This window comes from Ranitomeya imitator, chromosome 2, assembly GCF_032444005.1.
Source record: "Ranitomeya imitator isolate aRanImi1 chromosome 2, aRanImi1.pri, whole genome shotgun sequence".
NCBI classification, from domain to species: Eukaryota; Metazoa; Chordata; class Amphibia; order Anura; family Dendrobatidae; genus Ranitomeya; species Ranitomeya imitator.
Window position 1 is genome coordinate 316,365,874 of NC_091283.1, and position 23,333 is coordinate 316,389,206.

Sequence of the window (23,333 nt, forward strand, 5' to 3'; positions counted from 1 at the left end):
ACGCTCCAGCACGCGCTGAGAGCGGTGCAGGACGCCGGGGATGGATCGCAGCGCTCCGGGAGCTCACCCACACAGACCTGACCCCGGCACCCGCAACCACGCCGTACCGCTGCGCCACCAATGGGAGATACTTACCTGCGCCGACGCTGATGGAGGCAGGAAATCCTCCGGACTCCGCTCCCTGCTGCGAACGCCACCGCGTGCAATCCAGCAAGGACCACCGTGGCGTCTCCAGGGATCTCCGCACCGGCCGAGGTAGGAGACCCCCCCGCTACCGTATTCGGCCGGCCGGCCTGGGCTCCTCCTGTAGGCACCCGTCCCCTCATGAACTGGAAACCAACTGAGGCAAGAGAGAGGTGCCGCCCTTTTTTATCTGTAGGTTTCCTGTTCCTGATGGGCGGATCCCCTCTCTCGTCGTGCTGTCATGGGAGTCCGAGTAAAAACAGGTTTCTACATTACAAGTGGCTCAAAGGCTCTTGAAAAGCACCATGGCTTCCATACACCAATCCAGCAATATCCGCTCTCCCAAAGTCAAATTTTCCCCTCGCTTCTGAGCCTTGCAGTGTGCCCAAACCACATTTAGCATCCATGTATAGAGCACGTGTAAAGCGCCATGGAATAAATGGCGCTATAAAAATGAATAATGATAATAAATAATAATGTATTTGGCATTACTATAGTGATAAGAACCCACTTAATTTACAATGTGTGTCTCCTGGACCACAATCTGGGCACTGTGTGTTGGGTAATAAAATGGCATATTTGCAGTTTTCACTCTCCAAAATCCACTGCGTGCTAATTTTTGGAAAGTGGCTCTGGGGTGAACATAGTCACTACTACAATACATTAATCCCCTGAGGGTTATAATTTCCAAAATGAAGTCAATTTATGGGGATTTCTACTGCTCTGGTTTTCTGCCATTTTCTCATATTAGGGCTTCTGCATATGGTATATTCTATCTCCTCCAGGGGCGGATTATCAGAGGGTCAATATGGGCGGTAGCCCAGGGCCCAGTGGTCTGGGGGGGCCCTGGGCTACCGCAGATTAACCCTCTGATAATCGTCTGTGACTGCCCGCCGGGCGGCGTTTATGTGCCCCCGGACCCGGTGGGCAGAGAGAGGGGGCCCGCATTGGGCCCCTTCTCATCTGCTCACCGGGCCCCTTCCGGCGCTGCGGCGGCTTCCTATTGATGTGCGGGCGCGCGCCCGCACGTCAATAGTTAACAACAACAGCCGCCAGCCAATTGGAGGCTGGCAGCTGATGTCGGCCTCAGCGCACACGTCGCCGGCGTCTGACATCATTGTCAGTCGCCGGCGAGTGTGCGCTGCTGCAGGGAGCTCGCCGCCTGGAACGCGGACAGGTGAGGAGACTGCTTGTTTTTTTTTTTTTGTTTGTTTTTTTTGGATCAGTTATCGGTGGACATACTGGGGGGCAATGCTGGAGGACACACTGTGGGGCAATGCTGGAGACACTGGGGCAGATTGGAGGACACACTAAGGGAAATGCTGGAGACAGTGGGGCAGATTGCTGGAGACAGTGGGGCAGAATGCTGGAGACAGTGAGGCAGATTGGAGGACACACTGGGGGGGCAATGCTGGAGACACTGGGGTAGATTGGAGGACACACTGGGGGCAATGCTAGAGACAGTGAGGCAGATTGGAGGACATACTGGGGGGGCAATGCTGGAGGACACAGTGGGGCAGATTGCTGGAGACAGTGGGGCAGATTGCTGGAGACAGTGGGGCAGAATGCTGGAGACAGTGGGGCAGATTGGAGGACACACTGGGGGCAATGCTGGAGACAGTGGGGCAGATTGGAGGACACACTGGGGGCAGATTGCTGGAGACACTGGGGGCAGATTGCTGGAGACACTGGGGGCAGATTGCTGGAGACACTGGGGGCAGATTGCTGGAGACACTGGGGGCAGATTGCTGGAGACACTGGGGGCAGATTGCTGGAGACACTGGGGGCAGATTGCTGGAGACACTGGGGCAGATGATTGCTGGACACACTGGGGCAATGCTGGATACACTGGGGCAGATGATTGCTGGACACACTGGGGCAATGCTGGAGACACTGGGCCAGATTGCTGGACACACTGGTGGTAATATGCTGGACACACTGTCTGGGGGCAATATGCTGGACATACTGGGGCAGATTGCTGGACACACTGTCTGGGGGTAATATGCTGGACACACTGGGGGCAGGACTGGAGGCATGGGCAGAATGTAGACACGGGGCATGATTGGAGACATGGGGCAGGATTGGATCATGGGGCAGGATTGGATCATGGGGCAGGATGGATACGATGGAGACAGATGGGGCAGGATGGGGAGATCATATGGTGTAGAATGGATACTCATGAGTGCAGGATGGGAGAACATATGGCTGGAGCCAGGAATGAGATAAACGGAGCCAGGGTGGGGAATATTATTACCATAGGGGCTAATTAAGGGATATTATTACTGCAGTGATGTATTTATTTTATTTTTTGAGTATACTGTTTTAAATGGGGGGCGGTCCTGTTATTGTGCAGAGTGACACTATATCGCCTTTTTATCTTCATGTGGTGTAATGTAGAAGCTGTGAAAAATTAAGTAATGTGTTCTGCAAGTGGAGCTTGAGATAACTGTGTTATTTCCTGCAGAAACGAGTCCTGGCTGGAAGAAATGATGTCGGTCTGTGCTGGATGAAAGACGAAGGACTTCACCTAGAGACGTCACTGGTGAGTCAGTGTTGCCTATACACTGACACTATACACTGTATACTATATACAGAGCTCCTGTGTATAATACCACCAGTGATCTCTGTATTACCTCTACACAGACACTGCATACTAAGTACAGATCTCCTGTGAATACTGGCACTTATGGTGATAGTATTGTGTTTTTTGTTTTTTTATTATTGATCAGTATTGTGGTACTCAGTCACTATGTGGTGATAATATGTGGTCTGGAAATGGTGTTGTGGTATTTGTCCCTTGTATGTGCTATTTGGTCACCAAGTGGTAATATGTGGTCTTGACATGGTGCGGTGGTATTTGTTCCTTGTATGTGATATTATTCGATCACTGTGGTTGTAATTTGTGGTCTGGTCATGGCGCGGTGGTATTTGTTCCTTGTATGTGATATTATTCGATCACTGTGGTTGTAATTTGTGGTCTGGTCACGGTGCGGTTGTATTTGTTCCTTGTATGTGATATTATTGGTCAAGATATACCTAAATTGTATTGCAGATTTTAACAAATATTTAATAGGTTACAGTAGAGTAGGGCCCGGCCATTTTTCTGGAATAATCTGGTTCGGGTATATCATGACCCCCGTCTCGTGACCCCCGTCACATGACCGGGGGGGGGGGCCCAGTGTGTGTGAACAGCCCGGGGCCCTGGCTACCCTTAATCCACCCCTGATCTCCTCTGGGATCCGCTCATGTGATGTTTGGTTCTGTTACCAGGCACAACCTTATTCATTCTACAGGCGGCACTAGTAATGGAGGAGACATCGAAACCAGAAGCTCTGGGCGACCCATGCTCTGCCCTGCCACTGAGATTAGGGTGCCTGGGATTTGTAGTACCATCCAGTCTCGCAGTATGGATACGTGTTATCCAGCTCCCTGCTCCAGCCAGTTTGAAAGCACCACACCCTCCTAAAGCTGGAAGCATATTGCTGGAAGCTGTCAGATACAGCCTTCTCCTCTGGTTAATTCCTCTGTGCTCCTCTCCTGGCTTGTTTGTTTAATGTTGTGACCTCGGCTAGCTTAGGCTACGTTCACATTTGCGGTGTGCGCCGCAGCGTCGCCGCCGCAACAAAACGCATGCGTCGTGCGGCCCTATCTTTAACATTGGCGCCGCATGGGGCCGCATGTACATGCGTTGTAATGCGTTTTGGTGCGTTGTACGCCGCATGCGGCGTTAGGGCGCACCTGTCAGGGCGCGGCAAACGCAACATGTTGCATTTTTCGGGCGGCGCCGACCTTTTAAAAAACGCATGCGTCGTGTTTGCGTCGTTGATGTGCCTTTTCCCCCATTGACTTGTATTGACAACGCAGACGACGCAAGTACTTGCGTTGTACGACGCATGCGTTTTCCAATAAAAAATGCAAAACATTGTTTAGACACTAAAAAAAAAAAAACTTATATATATATATATATATATATATATATATATATATATATATAAAAAAGGGGTTTGGCATTGTCTTTCACAAGGCATCACACAAGACAAGACAGAGAGGAGAATCTGCTTTCCAAACCTGTAAACGCTCCATCATGAATACCAGCAAAATGGGAGGAATTCATCTCTGCCAGGGTATATACACAATTACATAACACCAACCCTCTTCTAGCCATTGGTGGTCCTTATCTATTGTGTAGACAATTTTTTTTTTGGGGGGGGGGGGATGAAGAATGACTCACTGCACAAAAAACGCATGCGTCGAAAAACGCTGCGTTTTTTGGTCAAAACGCAACTGCGTTTCAAAAAAACGCTGCGTTTTGCTGCGTTTTTGTTTGCGTTGTGGCGACGACGCTGCGGCGCACACCGCAAATGTGAACGTAGACTTACTGACTACTCTTGTGTCTTCTGATTTTGTATTTTCTCTGCTCTCCTAGCACTGACCCGATTACCTGACTATTCTTGCTACATCTCGCATCACATAACAGAAGGGAACACCATGGCCAAAGCCTAGGGGTCTCTGTCTAAGATCAGACCCAAGTAGAAGGGTTAAAGTAAGTGAACAAGGCAATCCCTGGGATCTGTAAAATGAAGTAGATAGCGCCAAGTCTGTTCATGGTGGCCATCTTTTGAGCTGCCAGGTGACCACGAACAGTGCCCCCAATGCATCGTATCTGCAAACTATTTCTGCAAGATCTGCAGTCAAATAGCTAAATAGCTTCTTAACCCTGCCATGTGCCCAGACAGTAGTGTACAATTGTATATAGGGTACTGTCAGATTCAAGAGAAGTTGGAAAATAATTTGTAAGGTCCATTTGTTTCCTATTATCCTTTGTGAAAAATTCCAAAGTTATCACTGCAAAGTGACACACATCAGGTTCGAAAAATTGGGTCCCGATTAGGAACAAAAAAGGACTGTGGGAAGTGGTTAAGTCAAAGGATTTGAGCAGTAACTACTGTAGTCAAAAACTGTGACTAAAGACAATAACACATCTACTGAAATGATCAAACTCAACAGTCACTTCCGTCTGTCTGTCCCGGAAATCCTGCGTCGCTGATTGGTTGCGGCCGCCAGGCACAGTCCGGCTGAGAATTAGTCCCTCCCTACTCCCCAGACGTCAGTGCCGGCTCCATACTCCCCTCCAGTCAGCGCTCACACAGGGTTAATGGCAGCGTTACACCGCATTATGCCGCGGTGTAACGCACTCCGTTAACGCTGCTATTAACCCTGTGTGACCAACTTTTTACTATTGATGCTACCTATGCAGCATCAATAGTAAGAAGATCTAATGTTAAAAAAAATAATAATAAAAAAAAAATCATTATATACTCACATTCCGGCGCCTTTCCCGCTCCTCCGGACGCTTCTGTGACTGGTCCATGCATTGCGGTCTCGTGAGGTGATGACGTAGCGGTCTCACCACACCGCTACGTCATCATCTCGCAAGACCGCAATGCACTCTTGGGACCGGAGCGTCACGAGGAGCATCGGCAAAGGCCTCGCCTGGATCCGGGGGCCAACAGAAGGTGAGTATATAACTATTTTTTATTTTAATTCTTTTTTTAACAGGGATATGGTGCCCACATTGCTATATACCAGAGGTCCCCAACTCCAGTCCTCAAGGCCCACCAACAGGTCATGTTTTCAGGATTTCCTTTGCATTGCACAGGTGATGCAATTATTACCTGGGCAAGACTAAGGAAATCCTGAAAACATGACCTGTTGGTGGGCCTTGAGGACTGGAGTTGGGGACCTCTGCTATATACTACGTGGGCTGCATTATATACTACATCTCTGTGCTATATACTATATGGGCTGTGCTATATACTGGCTGTGGTATATATTACGTGGCTGGGCAATATACTACATCGTTGTGCTCTATAATACGTGGCCTGTGTTATATACTGCGTGGGCAGTGTTAAATACTACGTCTCTGTGCTATATACTACGTGGCTGTGCAATATATTACGTGGCTGTGCAATATATTAACAGCCACCATCTAGTCAGTAATAAATGAGTAACTAGTGGTGAAACCTCTCTGGGGTAATTAGAGTATGGGGCTCAGTGGCTCTTTCAAGCTAAACTATTATAAGGACCAATGGTAGATGTCAGATCAGTTTCAAGAAGAAATATTAGACATTCAAATACTTTTTTTATAACAGTTTAGAGCTGATGTGTCAAAGTTTGGATGGAGGAGAATGTTGAGGTCTAGAGGCAAAATGGTGAACACCCGATTGTGATACAACCGGGCTATACAACCGATAAAGCAGCCACAGCCGGTGACTGAGAAGAATCTGTGACTTCTCTACATTTAGTGGATACTACTTACCTGGGTAGTCATATGTGGGAATCTCCTCTTTACACCACTCATCACCCCTCACATGTCTCTGTAGTATTAATATGGGTCAGATCTTCACCCTGAAGCAAATATTGTAAAAGTCACAGACAGATGAATAGAAAAGATAGTCACATCTATGATCAGCTATAATCCTGCCATCAGTTCCGCCATCAGAGCATTATAGCCGTTACTGGCGAATAGGGCCTGGCAAGCAGAGGGGGCCCGCAGCAGGACGCCTCTCCTCTACGGGCCCCAGCGGCTCAACTGATCATGCATCATCAGACGCACGGCAAGTTAAAATCTGTTGCCTTGCGGTAGATCACAAGCTGGCAGCTGATGTCAGAGGGCACATTGCCGGCGTATAATGACACTCACATATGATGGTACACGCCTCAGATGTATCAGGTGGAGGACACCGCTGGACCTCAGCCAGGTCAGGATAAACTTTTTTTTTGTAAAGCTGCAGTATGATGCTGCATTATACTAGTATGGGGGTGCATTATACTATTATGGGGGTGCATTATACCATGAAGTGCATCATACCACTATGGGAGGGCATTATACAATGAGGTGCATTATACTATTATGGGGGTGCATTATACTACTATGGGGGTGCATTATACTACTATGGGGGTGCATTATACTACTATGGGGGTGCATTATACTATTATGGGGGTGCATTATACTATTATGGGGGTGCATTATACTACTATGGGGGTGCATTATACTACTATGGGGGTGCATTATACTACTATGGGGGTACATTATACTATTATGGGGGTACATTATACTACTATGGGGGTGCATTATACTATGAGGTGCATTATAGTACTATAGAGGTACATTATACTCCTAAGGGGATGTATTATTCAACTATTTATGACTATGGGATGCATTATACAGATGAAAGATGCAGAGTGTTTCTATGAGTGGGCAGTGGGACTGTGGAAGGTTCAAGAGCTGGAGGCGGAGCTGGGGAGGGTGTAGCCTGGGCAGAGGCCCAAACGTTTTGCCAGTATGGGACACCGAAACTCCTGGTGGCTGCCCTGCCTGCCATCTCCACCGTTCTCATTACACAAGTATAAAACATATAATACTGGTGAATAAAACAAGACTGAGCACAAGACCTTCACAGATGTCTACACATCATAGGAGAGATCTCATGACACCTTCTCTCCATCTACCTGATGATCCTGAGGAACATTGGGATCTTCTTGTTTACAGTCCTGTGGAAGAAGAGGACGGGGACATCTCTCGGGTGTTGTCCTCCTACTGGATAGATCTGGAGGAAACACATACAGGGACTGAATTCATTCTCTACATACAGATAATTATAGGCCGTGTGTATTTAGTCCTGTCTATTACCTGGTGATGTGAGGGGCTGGGGAACCTCCATCATGACGTCCTTGTACAGATCTTTGTGTCCTTCTAAATACTCCCACTCCTCCATGGAGAAATAGACGGCGACATCCTGACACCTTATAGGAACCTGACACATATAATGATACCGTCATCCCCCCGATCCCTTCATAGTGTTACTGTATAATGTCCCAGCATTCCCAGCAGTGTCACCTCTCCAGACAGCAGCTCAATCATCTTGTAGGTGAGTTCTAGGATCTTCTGGTCATTGAAGTCCTCATGTATCAGGTGAGGTGGAGGCCCCGTGATTGGGCTCAGGGGTCTTCCCCATCCCTCAGACACAGGGTCCTGACAGCGCTCACTAGAGGTCTTCTTCACTACTATATAATCCTGGTTATGGAGAGACACATTAATAAATCTCACTACAGACATTTCCAGAGTCCTCACCTCTCCAGTTCTGTCCATCTGTTATTCCCATAGATAAGAATGATGTAATGTGACGTCATCAGAATCTCTCACCTCTCCGGTAAGGTGGAAGAGGATCTCTAGGGTGAGGTGTAATATCCTCTCCCCCATCTTGTCTCTGTCCATATCCATCTCTGATGGGTAAATCAGGAAAATTCTCTTATATAGAAGATCTTCACTGAGAGGATCCGATATTGTAGAGACCTGAATGAGAAGAAGATGAGCCGATGTAACATCATAAAAATCCTGTGTAATAATACAATTACTGGAGAGAATAAGGGAAACATATGAGGAGATTTATTATTATACAGTATTTAGTTTTCTTCTTTACATCTAGAACCTCCAGCACCGACCTCCACCCGCAGAGCCGCACTCCACATAGAGAATAATGGAGCCTCCAGCACCGACCTCCACCCGCAGAGCCGCACTCCACATAGAGAATAATGGAGCCTCCAGCACCGACCTCCACCCGCAGAGCCGCACTCCACATAGAGAATAATGGAGCCTCCAGCACCGACCTCCACCCGCAGAGCCACACTCCACATAGAGAATAATGGAGCCTCCAGCACCGACCTCCACCCGCAGAGCCACACTCCACATAGAGAATAATGGGGCCTCCAGCACCGACCTCCACCCACACTCCACATAGAGGATAATGGAGCCTCCAGCACCGACCTCCACCCGCAGAGCCGCACTCCACATAGAGAATAATGGAGCCTCCAGCACCGACCTCCACCCGCAGAGCCACACTCCACATAGAGAATAATGGAGCCTCCAGCACCGACCTCCACCTGCAGAGCCGCACTCCACATAGAGAATAATGGAGCCTCCAGCACCGACCTCCACCCGCAGAGCCACACTCCACATAGAGAATAATGGAGCCTCCAGCACCGACCTCCACCAGCAGAGCCGCAGTCCACATAGAGAATAATGGAGCCGCCAGCACCGACCTCCACCCGCAGAGCCGCACTCCACATAGAGAATAATGGAGCCTCCAGCACCGACCTCCACCCACACTCCACATAGAGGATAATGGAGCCTCCAGCACCGACCTCCACCCGCAGAGCCGCACTCCACATAGAGAATAATGGAGCCTCCAGCACCGACCTCCACCCGCAGAGCCGCACTCCACATAGAGAATAATGGAGCCTCCAGCACCGACCTCCACCACAGAGCCGCACTCCACATAGAGAATAATGGAGCCTCCAGCACCGACCTCCACCCGCAGAGCCGCACTCCACATAGAGAATAATGGAGCCTCCAGCACCGACCTCCACCCGCAGAGCCGCACTCCACATAGAGAATAATGGAGCCTCCAGCACCTACCTCCACCCGCAGAGCCACAGGACACCACATAGAGAATAATGGAGCCTCCAGCACCGACCTCCACCCGCAGAGCCACACTCCACATAGAGAATAATGGAGCCTCCAGCACCGACCTCCACCCGCAGAGCCGCACTCCTCATAGAGAATAATGGAGCCTCCAGCACCGACCTCCACCGCAGAGCCACACTCCACATAGAGAATAATGGAGCCTCCAGCACCGACCTCCACCCACAGAGCCGCACTCCACATAGAGAATAATGGGGCCTCCAGCACCGACCTCCACCCACAGAGCCGCACTCCACATAGAGAATAATGGAGCCTCCAGCACCGACCTCCACCAGCAGAGCCGCACTCCACATAGAGAATAATGGAGCCTCCAGCACCGACCTCCACCTGCAGAGCCGCACTCCACATAGAGAATAATGGAGCCTCCAGCACCGACCTCCACCCGCAGAGCCACACTCCACATAGAGAATAATGGAGCCTCCAGCACCGACCTCCACCTGCAGAGCCGCACTCCACATAGAGAATAATGGAGCCTCCAGCACCGACCTCCACCCGCAGAGCCGCACTCCACATAGAGAATAATGGAGCCTCCAGCACCGACCTCCACCCACACTCCACATAGAGGATAATGGAGCCTCCAGCACCGACCTCCACCCGCAGAGCCGCACTCCACATAGAGAATAATGGAGCCTCCAGCACCGACCTCCACCCGCAGAGCCGCACTCCACATAGAGAATAATGGAGCCTCCAGCACCGACCTCCACCACAGAGCCGCACTCCACATAGAGAATAATGGAGCCTCCAGCACCGACCTCCACCACAGAGCCGCACTCCACATAGAGAATAATGGAGCCTCCAGCACCGACCTCCACCCACAGAGCCGCACTCCACATAGAGAATAATGGAGCCTCCAGCACCGACCTCCACCCGCAGAGCCGCACTCCACATAGAGAATAATGGAGCCTCCAGCACCGACCTCCACCACAGAGCCGCACTCCACATAGAGAATAATGGAGCCTCCAGCACCGACCTCCACCCACAGAGCCGCACTCCACATAGAGAATAATGGAGCCTCCAGCACCGACCTCCACCCGCAGAGCCGCACTCCACATAGAGAATAATGGAGCCTCCAGCACCGACCTCCACCCGCAGAGCCACACTCCACATAGAGAATAATGGAGCCTCCAGCACCGACCTCCACCGCAGAGCCACACTCCACATAGAGAATAATGGAGCCTCCAGCACCGACCTCCACCCGCAGAGCCGGACTCCACATAGAGAATAATGGAGCCTCCAGCACCGACCTCCACCCGCACTCCACATAGAGAATAATGGAGCCTCCAGCACCGACCTCCACCCGCAGAGCCGCACTCCACATAGAGAATAATGGAGCCTCCAGCACCGCCCTCCACCGCAGAGCCGCACTCCACATAGAGAATAATGGAGCCTCCAGCACCGACCTCCACCCGCAGAGCCGCACTCCACATAGAGAATAATGGAGCCTCCAGCACCGACCTCCACCCGCAGAGCCGCACTCCACATAGAGAATAATGGAGCCTCCAGCACCGACCTCCACCCGCAGAGCCGCACTCCACATAGAGAATAATGGAGCCTCCAGCACCGACCTCCACCGCAGAGCCACACTCCACATAGAGAATAATGGAGCCTCCAGCACCGACCTCCACCCGCAGAGCCGCACTCCACATAGAGAATAATGGAGCCTCCAGCACCGACCTCCACCCACAGAGCCGCACTCCACATAGAGAATAATGAAGCCTCCAGCACCGGCCTCCACCCGCAGAGCCGCACTCCACATAGAGAATAATGGAGCCTCCAGCACCGACCTCCACCCGCAGAGCCGCACTCCACATAGAGAATAATGGAGCCCCCAGCACCGACCTCCACCCACAGAGCCGCACTCCACATAGAGAATAATGGAGCCTCCAGCACCGACCTCCACCCGCACTCCACATAGAGGATAATGGGGCCTCCAGCACCGACCTTCACCCGCAGAGCCACACTCCACATAGAGAATAATGGAGCCTCCAGCACCGACCTCCACCCGCAGAGCCGCACTCCACATAGAGAATAATGGAGCCTCCAGCACCGACCTCCACCCGCAGAGCCGCACTCCACATAGAGAATAATGGAGCCTCCAGCACCGACCTCCACCCGCACTCCACATAGAGGATAATGGGGCCTCCAGCACCGACCTTCACCCGCAGAGCCACACTCCACATAGAGAATAATGGAGCCTCCAGCACCGACCTCCACCCGCAGAGCCGCACTCCACATAGAGAATAATGGAGCCTCCAGCACCGACCTCCACCCGCACTCCACATAGAGGATAATGGGGCCTCCAGCACCGACCTTCACCCGCAGAGCCACACTCCACATAGAGAATAATGGAACCTCCAGCACCGACCTCCACCCACAGAGCCGCACTCCACATAGAGAATAATGGAGCCTCCAGCACCGACCTCCACCCGCAGAGCCGCACTCCACATAGAGAATAATGGAGCCTCCAGCACCGACCTCCACCGCAGAGCCACACTCCACATAGAGAATAATGGAGCCTCCAGCACCGACCTCCACCCGCAGAGCCGCACTCCACATAGAGAATAATGGGGGCTCCAGCACCGACCTCCACCGCAGAGCCACACTCCACATAGAGAATAATGGAGCCTCCAGCACCGACCTCCACCGCAGAGCCACACTCCACATAGAGAATAATGGAGCCTCCAGCACCGACCTCCACCCGCAGAGCCGCACTCCACATAGAGAATAATGGAGCCTCCAGCACCGACCTCCACCCGCAGAGCCGCACTCCACATAGAGAATAATGGAGCCTCCAGCACCGACCTCCACCGCAGAGCCACACTCCACATAGAGAATAATGGAGCCTCCAGCACCGACCTCCACCCGCAGAGCCGTACTCCACATAGAGAATAATGGAGCCTCCAGCACCGACCTCCACCGCAGAGCCACACTCCACATAGAGAATAATGGAGCCTCCAGCACCGACCTCCACCCGCAGAGCCGCACTCCACATAGAGAATAATGGAGCCTCCAGCACCGACCTCCACCGCAGAGCCACACTCCACATAGAGAATAATGGAGCCTCCAGCACCGACCTCCACCCGCAGAGCCGCACTCCACATAGAGAATAATGGAGCCTCCAGCACCGACCTCCACCCGCAGAGCCGCACTCCACATAGAGAATAATGGAGCCTCCAGCACCGACCTCCACCCACAGAGCCGCACTCCACATAGAGAATAATGAAGCCTCCAGCACCTACCTCCACCCGCAGAGCCGCACTCCACATAGAGAATGATGGAGCCTCCAGCACCGACCTCCACCCACAGAGCCGCACTCCACATAGAGAATAATGGAGCCTCCAGCACCGACCTCCACCCGCAGAGCCGCACTCCACATAGAGAATAATGGAGCCTCCAGCACCGACCTCCACCCGCACTCCACATAGAGAATAATGGAGCCTCCAGCACCGACCTCCACCCGCAGAGCCGGACTCCACATAGAGAATAATGGAGCCTCCAGCACCGACCTCCACCCGCAGAGCCGCACTCCACATAGAGAATAATGGAGCCTCCAGCACCGACCTCCACCCGCAGATCCACACTCCACATAGAGAATAATGGAGCCTCCAGGACCGACCTCCACCCGCAGAGCCGCACTCCTCATAGAGAATAATGGAGCCTCCAGCACCGACCTCCACCCGCAGAGCCGCACTCCACATAGAGAATAATGGAGCCTTCAGCACCGACCTCCACCCGCAGAGCCGCACTCCACATAGAGAATAATGGAACCTCCAGCACCGACCTCCACCCCCAGAGCCGCACTCCACATAGAGAATAATGGAGCCTCCAGCACCGACCTCCACCGCAGAGCCGCACTCCACATAGAGAATAATGGAGCCTCCAGCACCGACCTCCACCGCAGAGCCGCACTCCACATAGAGAATAATGGAGCCTCCAGCACCGACCTCCACCCGCAGAGCCGCACTCCTCATAGAGAATAATGGAGCCTCCAGCACCGACCTCCACCCGCAGAGCCGCACTCCACATAGAGAATAATGGAGCCTCCAGCACCGACCTCCACCCGCAGAGCCGCACTCCACATAGAGAATAATGGAGCCTCCAGCACAGACCTCCACCCGCAGAGCCGCACTCCACATAGAGAATAATGGAGCCTCCAGCACCGACCTCCACCCGCAGAGCCGCACTCCACATAGAGAATAATGGAGCCTCCAGCACCGACCTCCACCCGCAGAGCCGCACTCCACATAGAGAATAATGGAGCCTCCAGCACCGACCTCCACCCGCAGAGCCGCACTCCACATAGAGAATAATGGAGCCTCTAGCACCGACCTCCACCCGCAGAGCCACACTCCACATAGAGAATAATGGAGCCTCCAGCACCGACCTCCACCCGCAGAGCCGCACTCCACATAGAGAATAATGGAGCCTCCAGCACCGACCTCCACCCGCAGAGCCGCACTCCTCATAGAGAATAATGGAGCCTCCAGCACCGACCTCCACCCGCAGAGCCGCACTCCACATAGAGAATAATGGAGCCTCCAGCACCTACCTCCACCCGCACTCCACATAGAGCATAATGGAGCCTCCAGCACCGACCTCCACCCGCAGAGCCGCACTCCACATAGAGAATAATGGAGCCTCCAGCACCGACCTCCACCCGCAGAGCCACACTCCACATAGAGAATAATGGAACCTCCAGCACCGACCTCCACCCGCAGAGCCGCACTCCACATAGAGAATAATGGAGCGTCCAGCAACGACCTCCACCCGCAGATCCGCACTCCACATAGAGAATAATGGAGCCTCCAGCACCGACCTCCACCCGCAGAGCCGCACTCCACATAGAGAATAATGGAGCCTCCAGCACCGACCTCCACCCGCAGAGCCACACTCCACATAGAGAATAATGGAACCTCCAGCACCGACCTCCACCCGCAGAGCCGCACTCCACATAGAGAATAATGGAGCGTCCAGCAACGACCTCCACCCGCAGATCCGCACTCCACATAGAGAATAATGGAGCCTCCAGCACCGACCTCCACCCGCAGAGCCGCACTCCACATAGAGAATAATGGAGCGTCCAGCAACGACCTCCACCCGCAGAGCCGCACTCCACATAGAGAATAATGGAGCCTCCAGCACCGACCTCCACCCGCAGAGCCGCACTCCACAGAGAATAATGGAGCCTCCAGCACCGACCTCCACCCGCAGAGCCGCACTCCACATAGAGAATAATGGAGCCTCTAGCACCGACCTCCACCCGCAGAGCCACACTCCACATAGAGAATAATGGAGCCTCCAGCACCGACCTCCACCCGCAGAGCCGCACTCCACATAGAGAATAATGGAGCCTCCAGCCCCGACCTCCACCCGCAGAGCCGCACTCCACATAGAGAATAATGGAGCTTCCAGCACCGACCTCCACCCGCAGAGCCGCACTCCTCATAGAGAATAATGGAGCCTCCAGCACCGACCTCCACCCGCAGAGCCGCACTCCACATAGAGAATAATGGAGCCTCCAGCACCTACCTCCACCCGCACTCCACATAGAGCATAATGGAGCCTCCAGCACCGACCTACACCCGCAGAGTCGCACTCCACATAGAGAATAATGGAGCCTCCAGCACCGACCTCCACCCGCAGAGCCACACTCCACATAGAGAATAATGGAGCCTCCAGCACAGACCTCCACCCGCAGAGCCGCACTCCACATAGAGAATAATGGAGCCTCCAGCACCGACCTCCACCCGCAGAGCCGCACTCCACATAGAGAATAATGGAGCCTCCAGCACCGACCTCCACCCGCAGAGCCGCACTCCACATAGAGAATAATGGAACCTCCAGCACCGACCTCCACCCGCAGAGCCGCACTCCACATAGAGAATAATGGAGCCTCCAGCACCGACCTCCACCCGCAGAGCCACACACCACATAGAGAATAATGGAGCCTCCAGCACCGACCTCCACCCGCAGAGCCGCACTCCACATAGAGAATAATGGAGCCTCCAGCACCGACCTCCACCGCAGAGCCGCACTCCACATAGAGAATAATGGAGCCTCCAGCACAGACCTCCACCCGCAGAGCCGCACTCCACATAGAGAATAATGGAGCCTCCAGCACCGACCTCCACCCGCAGAGCCGCACTCCACATAGAGAATAATGGAACCTCCAGCACCGACCTCCACCCACAGAGCCACACTCCACATAGAGAATAATGGAGCCTCCAGCACCGACCTCCACCCGCAGAGCCGCACTCCACATAGAGAATAATGGAGCCTCCAGCACCGACCTCCACCCGCAAAGCCGCACTCCACACAGAGAATAATGGAGCCTCCAGCACCGACCTCCACCCACACTCCACATAGAGAATGGGGCCTCCAGCACCGACCTCCACCCGCAGAGCCGCACTCCACATAGAGAATAATGGGGCCTCCAGCACCGACTTCAACCCGCAGAGCCGCACTCCACATAGAGAATAATGGGGCCTCCAGCACCGACCTCCACCCGCAGAGCCGCACTCCACATAGAGAATAATGGAGCCTTCAGCACCTACCTCCACCCGCAGAGCCGCACTCCACATAGAGAATAATGGAGCCTCCAGCACCGACCTCCACCCGCAGAGCCACACTCCACATAGAGAATAATGGAGCCTCCAGCACCGACCTCCACCCGCAGAGCCGCACTCCACATAGAGAATAATGGAGCCTCCAGCACCGACCTCCACCCGCAGAGCCGCACTCCACATAGAAAATAATGGAGCCTCCAGCACCAACCTCCACCCGCAGAGCCACACTCCACATAGAGAATAATGGGGCCTCCAGCACCGACCTCCACCCGCAGAGCCGCACTCCACATAGAGAATAATGGACCCTTCAGCACCTACCTCCACCCGCAGAGCCGCACTCCACATAGAGAATAATGGAGCCTCCAGCACCGACCTCCACCCACAGAGCCGCACTCCACAGAGAATAATGGAGCCTCCAGCACCGACCTCCACCCGCAGAGCCGCACTCCACATAGAGGATAATGGAGCCTCCAGCACCGACCTCCACCCGCAGAGCCACACTCCACATAGAGAATAATGGAGCCTCCAGCACCGACCTCCACCCGCAGAGCCGCACTCCACATAGAGAACAAAGGAGCCTCCAGCACCGACCTCCACCTGCAGAGCCGCACTCCACATAGAGAATAATGGAGCCTCCAGCATCGACCTCCACCCGCAGAGCCGCACTCCACATAGAGAATAATGGAGCCTCCAGCACCGACCTCCACCTGCAGAGCCGCACTCCACATAGAGAATAATGGAGCCTGCAGCACCGACCTCCACCCGCACTCCACATAGAGAATAATGGAGCATCTAGCACCGACCTCCACCCGCAGAGCCACACTCCACATAGAGAATAATGGAGCCTCCAGCACCGACCTCCACCCGCAGAGCCGCACTCCACATAGAGAATAATGGAGCTTCCAGCACCGACCTCCACCCGCAGAGCCGCACTCCACATAGAGAATAATGGGGCCTCCAGCACCGACCTCCACCCGCAGAGCCACACTCCACATAGAGAATAATGGAGCCTCCAGCACCGACCTCCACCCGCACTCCACATAGAGAATAATGGGGCCTCCAGCACCGACCTCCATCCGCAGAGCCACACTCCACATAGAGAATAATGGAGCCTCCAGCACCTACCTCCACCCGCAGAGCCGCACTCCACATAGAGAATAATGGAGCCTCCAGCACCGACCTCCACCTGCAGAGCCGCACTCCACATAGAGAATAATGGGGCCTCCAGCACCGACCTCCACCCGCAGAGCCACACTCCACATAGAGAATAATGGAGCCTCCAGCACCGACCTCCACCCGCACTCCACATAGAGAATAATGGAGCCTCCAGCACCGACCTCCACCCGCAGAGCCGCACTCCACATAGAGAATAATGGAGCCTCCAGCACCGACCTCGACCCGCAGAGCCGCACTCCACATAGAGAATAATGGAGCCTCCAGCACCGACCTCCACCCGCAGAGCCGCACTCCACATAGAGAATAATGGAGCCTCCAGCACCGACCTCCACCCGCAGAGCCGCACTCCACATAGAGAATAATGGAGCCTCCAGCACCGACCTCCACCCGCAGAGCCGCACTCCACATAGAGAATAATGGAGCCTCCAGCACTGACCTCCACCCGCAGAGCCGCACTCCACATAGAGAATAATGGGGCCTCCAGCACCTACCTCCACCCACAGAGCCACACTCCACATAGAGAATAATGGAGCCTCCAGCACCGACCTCCACCCACAGAGCCGCACTCCACATAGAGAATAATGGGGAATCTCCAGCACCGACCTCCACCCGCAGAGCCACACTCCACATAGAGAATAATGGAGCCTCCAGCACCGACCTCCACCCGCAGAGCCACACTCCACATAGAGAATAATGGAGCCTCCAGCACCGACCTCCACCCACAGAGCCGCACTCCACATAGAGAATAATGGGGAATCTCCAGCACCGACCTCCACCCACAGAGCCGCACTCCACATAGAGAATAATGGAGCCTCCAGCACCGACCTCCACCTGCAGAGCCGCACTCCACATAGAGAATAATGGGGCCTCCAGCACCGACCTCCACCCGCAGAGCCGCACTCCACATAGAGAATAATGGGGCCTCCAGCACCGACCTCCATCCGCAGAGCCACACTCCACATAGAGAACAATGGAGCCTCCAGCACCTACCTCCACCCGCAGAGCCGCACTCCACATAGAGAATAATGGAGCCTCTAGCACCGACCTCCACCCGCAGAGCCGCACTCCACATAGAGAATAATGGAGCCTCCAGCACCGACCTCCACCCGCAGAACCGCACTCCACATAGAGAATAATGGAGCCTCCAGCACCGACCTCCACCCACAGAGCCGCACTCCACATAGAGAATAATGGAGCCTCCAGCACCGACCTCCACCCGCAGAGCCGCACTCCACATAGAGAATAATGGAGCCTCCAGCACCGATCTCCACCCGCAGAGCCGCACTCCACATAGAGAATAATGGAGCCTCCAGCACCGACCTCCACCCGCAGAGCCGCACTCCACATAGAGAATAATGGAGCCTCCAGCACCGACCTCCACCCGCAGAGCCGCACTTCACATAGAGAATAATGGAGCCTCCAGCACCGACCTTCACCCGCAGAGCCGCACTCCACATACAGAATAATGGGGCCTCCAGCACCGACCTCCACCCGCAGAGCAGCACTCCACATAGAGAATAATGGGGCCTCCAGCACCGACCTCCACCCGCAGAGCCACACTCCACATAGAGAATAATGGAGCCTCCAGCACCGACCTCCACCCGCACTCCACATAGAGAATAATGGAGCCTCCAGCACCTACCTCCACCCGCAGAGCCGCACTCCACAGAGAATAATGGAGCCTCCAGCACCGACCTCCACCCGCAGAGCCGCACTCCACATAGAGAATAATGGAGCCTCCAGCACCGACCTCCACCCGCAGAGCCGCACTCCACATAGAGAATAATGGAGCCTCCAGCACCGACCTCCACCCACAGAGCCACACTCCACATAGAGAATAATGGAGCCTCCAGCACCGACCTCCACCCACAGAGCCGCACTCCACATAGAGAATAATGGGGAATCTCCAGCACCGACCTCCACCCGCAGAGCCACACTCCACATAGAGAATAATGGAGCCTCCAGCACCGACCTCCACCCGCAGAGCCACACTCCACATAGAGAATAATGGAGCCTCCAGCACCGACCTCCACCCACAGAGCCGCACTCCACATAGAGAATAATGGGGAATCTCCAGCACCGACCTCCACCCACAGAGCCGCACTCCACATAGAGAATAATGGAGCCTCCAGCACCGACCTCCACCCGCAGAGCCGCACTCCACATAGAGAATAATGGAGCCTCCAGCACCGACCTCCACCCACAGAGCCGCACTCCACATAGAGAATAATGGGGAATCTCCAGCACCGACCTCCACCCACAGAGCCGCACTCCACATAGAGAATAATGGAGCCTCCAGCACCGACCTCCACCTGCAGAGCCGCACTCCACATAGAGAATAATGGGGCCTCCAGCACCGACCTCCACCCGCAGAGCCGCACTCCACATAGAGAATAATGGGGCCTCCAGCACCGACCTCCATCCGCAGAGCCACACTCCACATAGAGAATAATGGAGCCTCCAGCACCTACCTCCACCCGCAGAGCCGCACTCCACATAGAGAATAATGGAGCCTCCAACACCGACCTCCACCCGCAGAGCCGCACTCCACATAGAGAATAATGGAGCCTCAAGCACCGACCTCCACTCGCAGAACCGCACTCCACATAGAGAATAATGGAGCCTCCAGCACCGACCTCCACCCGCAGAGCCGCACTCCACATAGTGAATAATGGAGCCTCCAGCACCGACCTCCACCCGCAGAGCCACACTCCACATAGAGAATAATGGAGCCTCCAGCACCGACCTCCACCCGCAGAGCCGCACTCCACATAGAGAATAATGGAGCCTCCAGCACCGACCTCCACCCGCAGAGCCGCACTCCACATAGAGAATAATGGAGCCTCCAGCACCGACCTCCACCCGCAGAGCAGCACTCCACATAGAGAATAATGGAGCCTCCAGCACCGACCTCCACCCGCAGAGCCGCACTCCACATAGAGAATAATGGAGCCTCCAGCACCGACCTCCACCCGCAGAGCCGCACTCCACATAGAGAATAATGGAGCCTCCAGCACCGACCTCCACCCGCACTCCACATAGAGAATAATGGAGCCTCCAGCACCGACCTCCACCCGCAGAGCCGCACTCCACATAGAGAATAATGGGGCCTCCAGCACCGACCTCCACCCGCAGAGCCGCACTCCACATAGAGAATAATGGGGCCTCCAGCACCGACTTCCACCCGCAGAGCCACAGGACACCACATATATGGTCGTTCTGTGTGCACAGGACCTGTGATGAGGTCACAGGAGGGGAGGAGTCAGGGGTCACATGATCAGGGGCCTCAGTGTATGCAGGACTCTGCTGTGCTGGTTGTTATGGTGTTGGATGTTTGGGGTCAGGAGGGGTTTACAGTGTGGATACAGCAGAGCCACGAGTGTACGGAGCCAGGGGCGTAGCTAGAGCTTTTGCCGCCCGGGGCTGCTCTCGAGTTTGTTGCCCCCCCCCCCCCCCCCCTCGGCTCAATACACACAAAGTTTACCAAAAATAGGACAACACGCATGATCGGGACTGCAAAAAAAAAAAAACAAGTTCTGCTTACCTGACCGCGCTCCTGCTCTCTCCACGCAGCTGAAGCGTGCATTCGCCGGCGACTGACAATGACGTCAGCAGTGCCCCAGTGTCTCCAGCAATCTGCCCAGTGTCTCCAGCATTGCCCCAGTGTCTCCAGCAATCTGCCCCAGTGTCTCCAGCATTGCCCCAGTGTCTCCAGCAATCTGCCCCAGTGTCTCCAGCAATCTGCCCCAGTGTCTCCAGCAATCTGCCCCAGTGTCTCCAGCATTGCCCCAGTGTGTCCAACGTTAGCTTATAAAAACAAAACAAACAGAGTCTCCTCAGGGCCCGCACGTCAATAGCGTTAAACAGCTGCAGCGCCGGCCGCGGTTTTAGAGGGCCCCGGGCGAAAGAGTCTCAGTGGGCCCCCCCTTTAACACATAGCACGATTCACGATGCAGATACAGCAGAGAAATATAGCATAGCCACATAGCATATGACACAGCCCACATAGCATATAGCATAGCCACGTAGTGTATAACACAGCCCACGCAGTATATAACACAGCCCACATAGCGTATAGCACAGCCATGTAGTATATAACACAGCCACGTAGTATATTGCACAGCCCACATAGCATATAACACAGCCACGTAGTATATAACACAGCCATGTAGCATATTGCACAGCCCACGTAGCATATTGCCCAGCCACGTAGTATATTGCCCAGCCACGTAGCATATTGCCCAGCCACGTAGTATATTGCCCAGCCACGTAGTATATTGCCCAGTCACGTAGTATATTGCTCAGTCACGTAGTATATTGCCCAGCCACGTAGTATATTGCCCAGCCACGTAGTATATTGCCCAGCCACGTAGTATATTGCCCAGCCACATAGTATATTGCCCAGCGATGTAGTATATTGCCCAGCCACGTAGTATATTGCCCAGTCACGTAGTATATTGCCCAGCCACGTAGTATATTGCCCAGCCACATAGTATATTGCCCAGCCACGTAGTATATTGCCCAGCCACGTAGTATATTGCCCAGTCACGTAGTATATTGCCCAGCCACGTAGTATATTGCCCAGTAACGGAGTATACAGCACAGAGTCACGTAGTATACAGACTTAAAATAAAAAATAAACATATACTCACCCTCCGATGAAGTTCTGGCCCTGTACCGCACGAGGCAGCTTCCGGTCCCAGGGTTGGTATGAGCGCAGGACCTGTGATGACGTTGCGGTCACATGACCGTGACGTCATGGCAGGTCCTTCTCACATACCATCCTTGGCACCGGAAGCTGCCGCTTGCATGGAGCGGGCACTGGAGCGTGGCGAGGAGCGGGAAAGGCGATGGAGGGTGAGTATAGCAGGTTTTTTGTTTTTTTATTACTTTTAACATGACATATTTTTACTATTGATGCTGCATAGGCAGCATCATTAGTAAATAGTTGGGGACACAGAGGGTTAATAGCAGCGGTAACGGAGTGCGTTACACCGCGGCCCGTTACTGCTGCTATTAACCCTGTGTGAGTGGTGACTGGAGGGGATTATGGAGCGGGCACTGATTGTGGTGAGGAAGGAGCGGGCGCCGGGCACTGACTGCAGCGGAGGGACTAATCGGACAGTGCCCGTCGCTGATTGGTCGCGGCAGCCATGACAGGCAGCTGCCGAGACCAATCAGCGACGACAGACAGAGGCTGCGACCAATGAATATCCGTGAAAGAAAGAAAGACAGAAGGACAGACAGAAAGACGGAAGTGTGACCCTTAGACAAGTATATATATATATTACATCATTCTCACCTGTGTCTTGCCTCTCTCTCTGTTGTGTTTTCTGTCTCTCACATCTTTTCTGTCTCCCGCTCTGATTTTCATATTTCCTTCTGCCTCTTCTTCCTGCTTGTCCGTGGCTCCGCCCCGACATTTAGCCCCGGCCCTCCATGGCTCTTCACAGTGTGAGAGCTGTGACGCTGCTGGAGGGGAGGGATCGGAGCTTCTGCTGCTGACTGCAGGTGCGGGGGTGAGTCACAGCGTGTGTGACTGTGTGCCCCCGCTACACTGCAGCCAGCAACTCTGCACGGCCGCGCGCACTGCCAGCGCTCTGCTCCAGTCCTCACTATGCAGGGAGGGAGGAGCAGAGAATGAGTGCGCGCAGCCGCGCTGATACCCGCCCCCCGCATTGTGCCGCCCGGGGCGGCCCACCCCCCCGCACCCCATTTCCTACGCCACTGTACGGAGCGGAGCCGTGAGTGTTCGAGGTGTACGGAGCGGAGCCGCGTTTGTATGAGGTGTACGAAAAAGGGAAAGGAAAGGAAAACAGGCAATAGTAGGCACACCATCCAGTCATAATGACCTAGACTAAATG

General features: G+C 54.1%; 1 protein-coding gene across 2 annotated transcripts in view; it reads right to left on the bottom strand.

Moving 5' to 3' along the window:
• LOC138663435 (gastrula zinc finger protein XlCGF66.1-like) overlaps positions 1–23,094 on the bottom strand; it is a 29,658-nt gene extending 6,564 nt beyond the window's left edge. Inside the window, exons 1-6 of one of the 2 annotated variants that reach the window (XM_069749641.1) lie at positions 22,772–23,094; positions 8,390–8,539; positions 8,084–8,260; positions 7,877–8,000; positions 7,696–7,793; positions 6,503–6,591 (exon numbers count right to left, since the gene is read on the bottom strand). In XM_069749641.1, coding sequence (XP_069605742.1) covers positions 6,544–6,591; positions 7,696–7,793; positions 7,877–8,000; positions 8,084–8,260; positions 8,390–8,539; positions 22,772–22,843 — 669 coding nt within the window. In that variant the 5' untranslated portion in view covers positions 22,844–23,094 and the 3' untranslated portion in view covers positions 6,503–6,543. Of the gene's footprint in view, positions 1–6,502; positions 6,592–7,695; positions 7,794–7,876; positions 8,001–8,083; positions 8,261–8,389; positions 8,540–20,592; positions 20,702–22,771 lie in introns of those variants that run through there. The other variant, XM_069749642.1, reaches the window with a different exon arrangement.
• Positions 23,095–23,333: the final 239 nt, after the last annotated feature.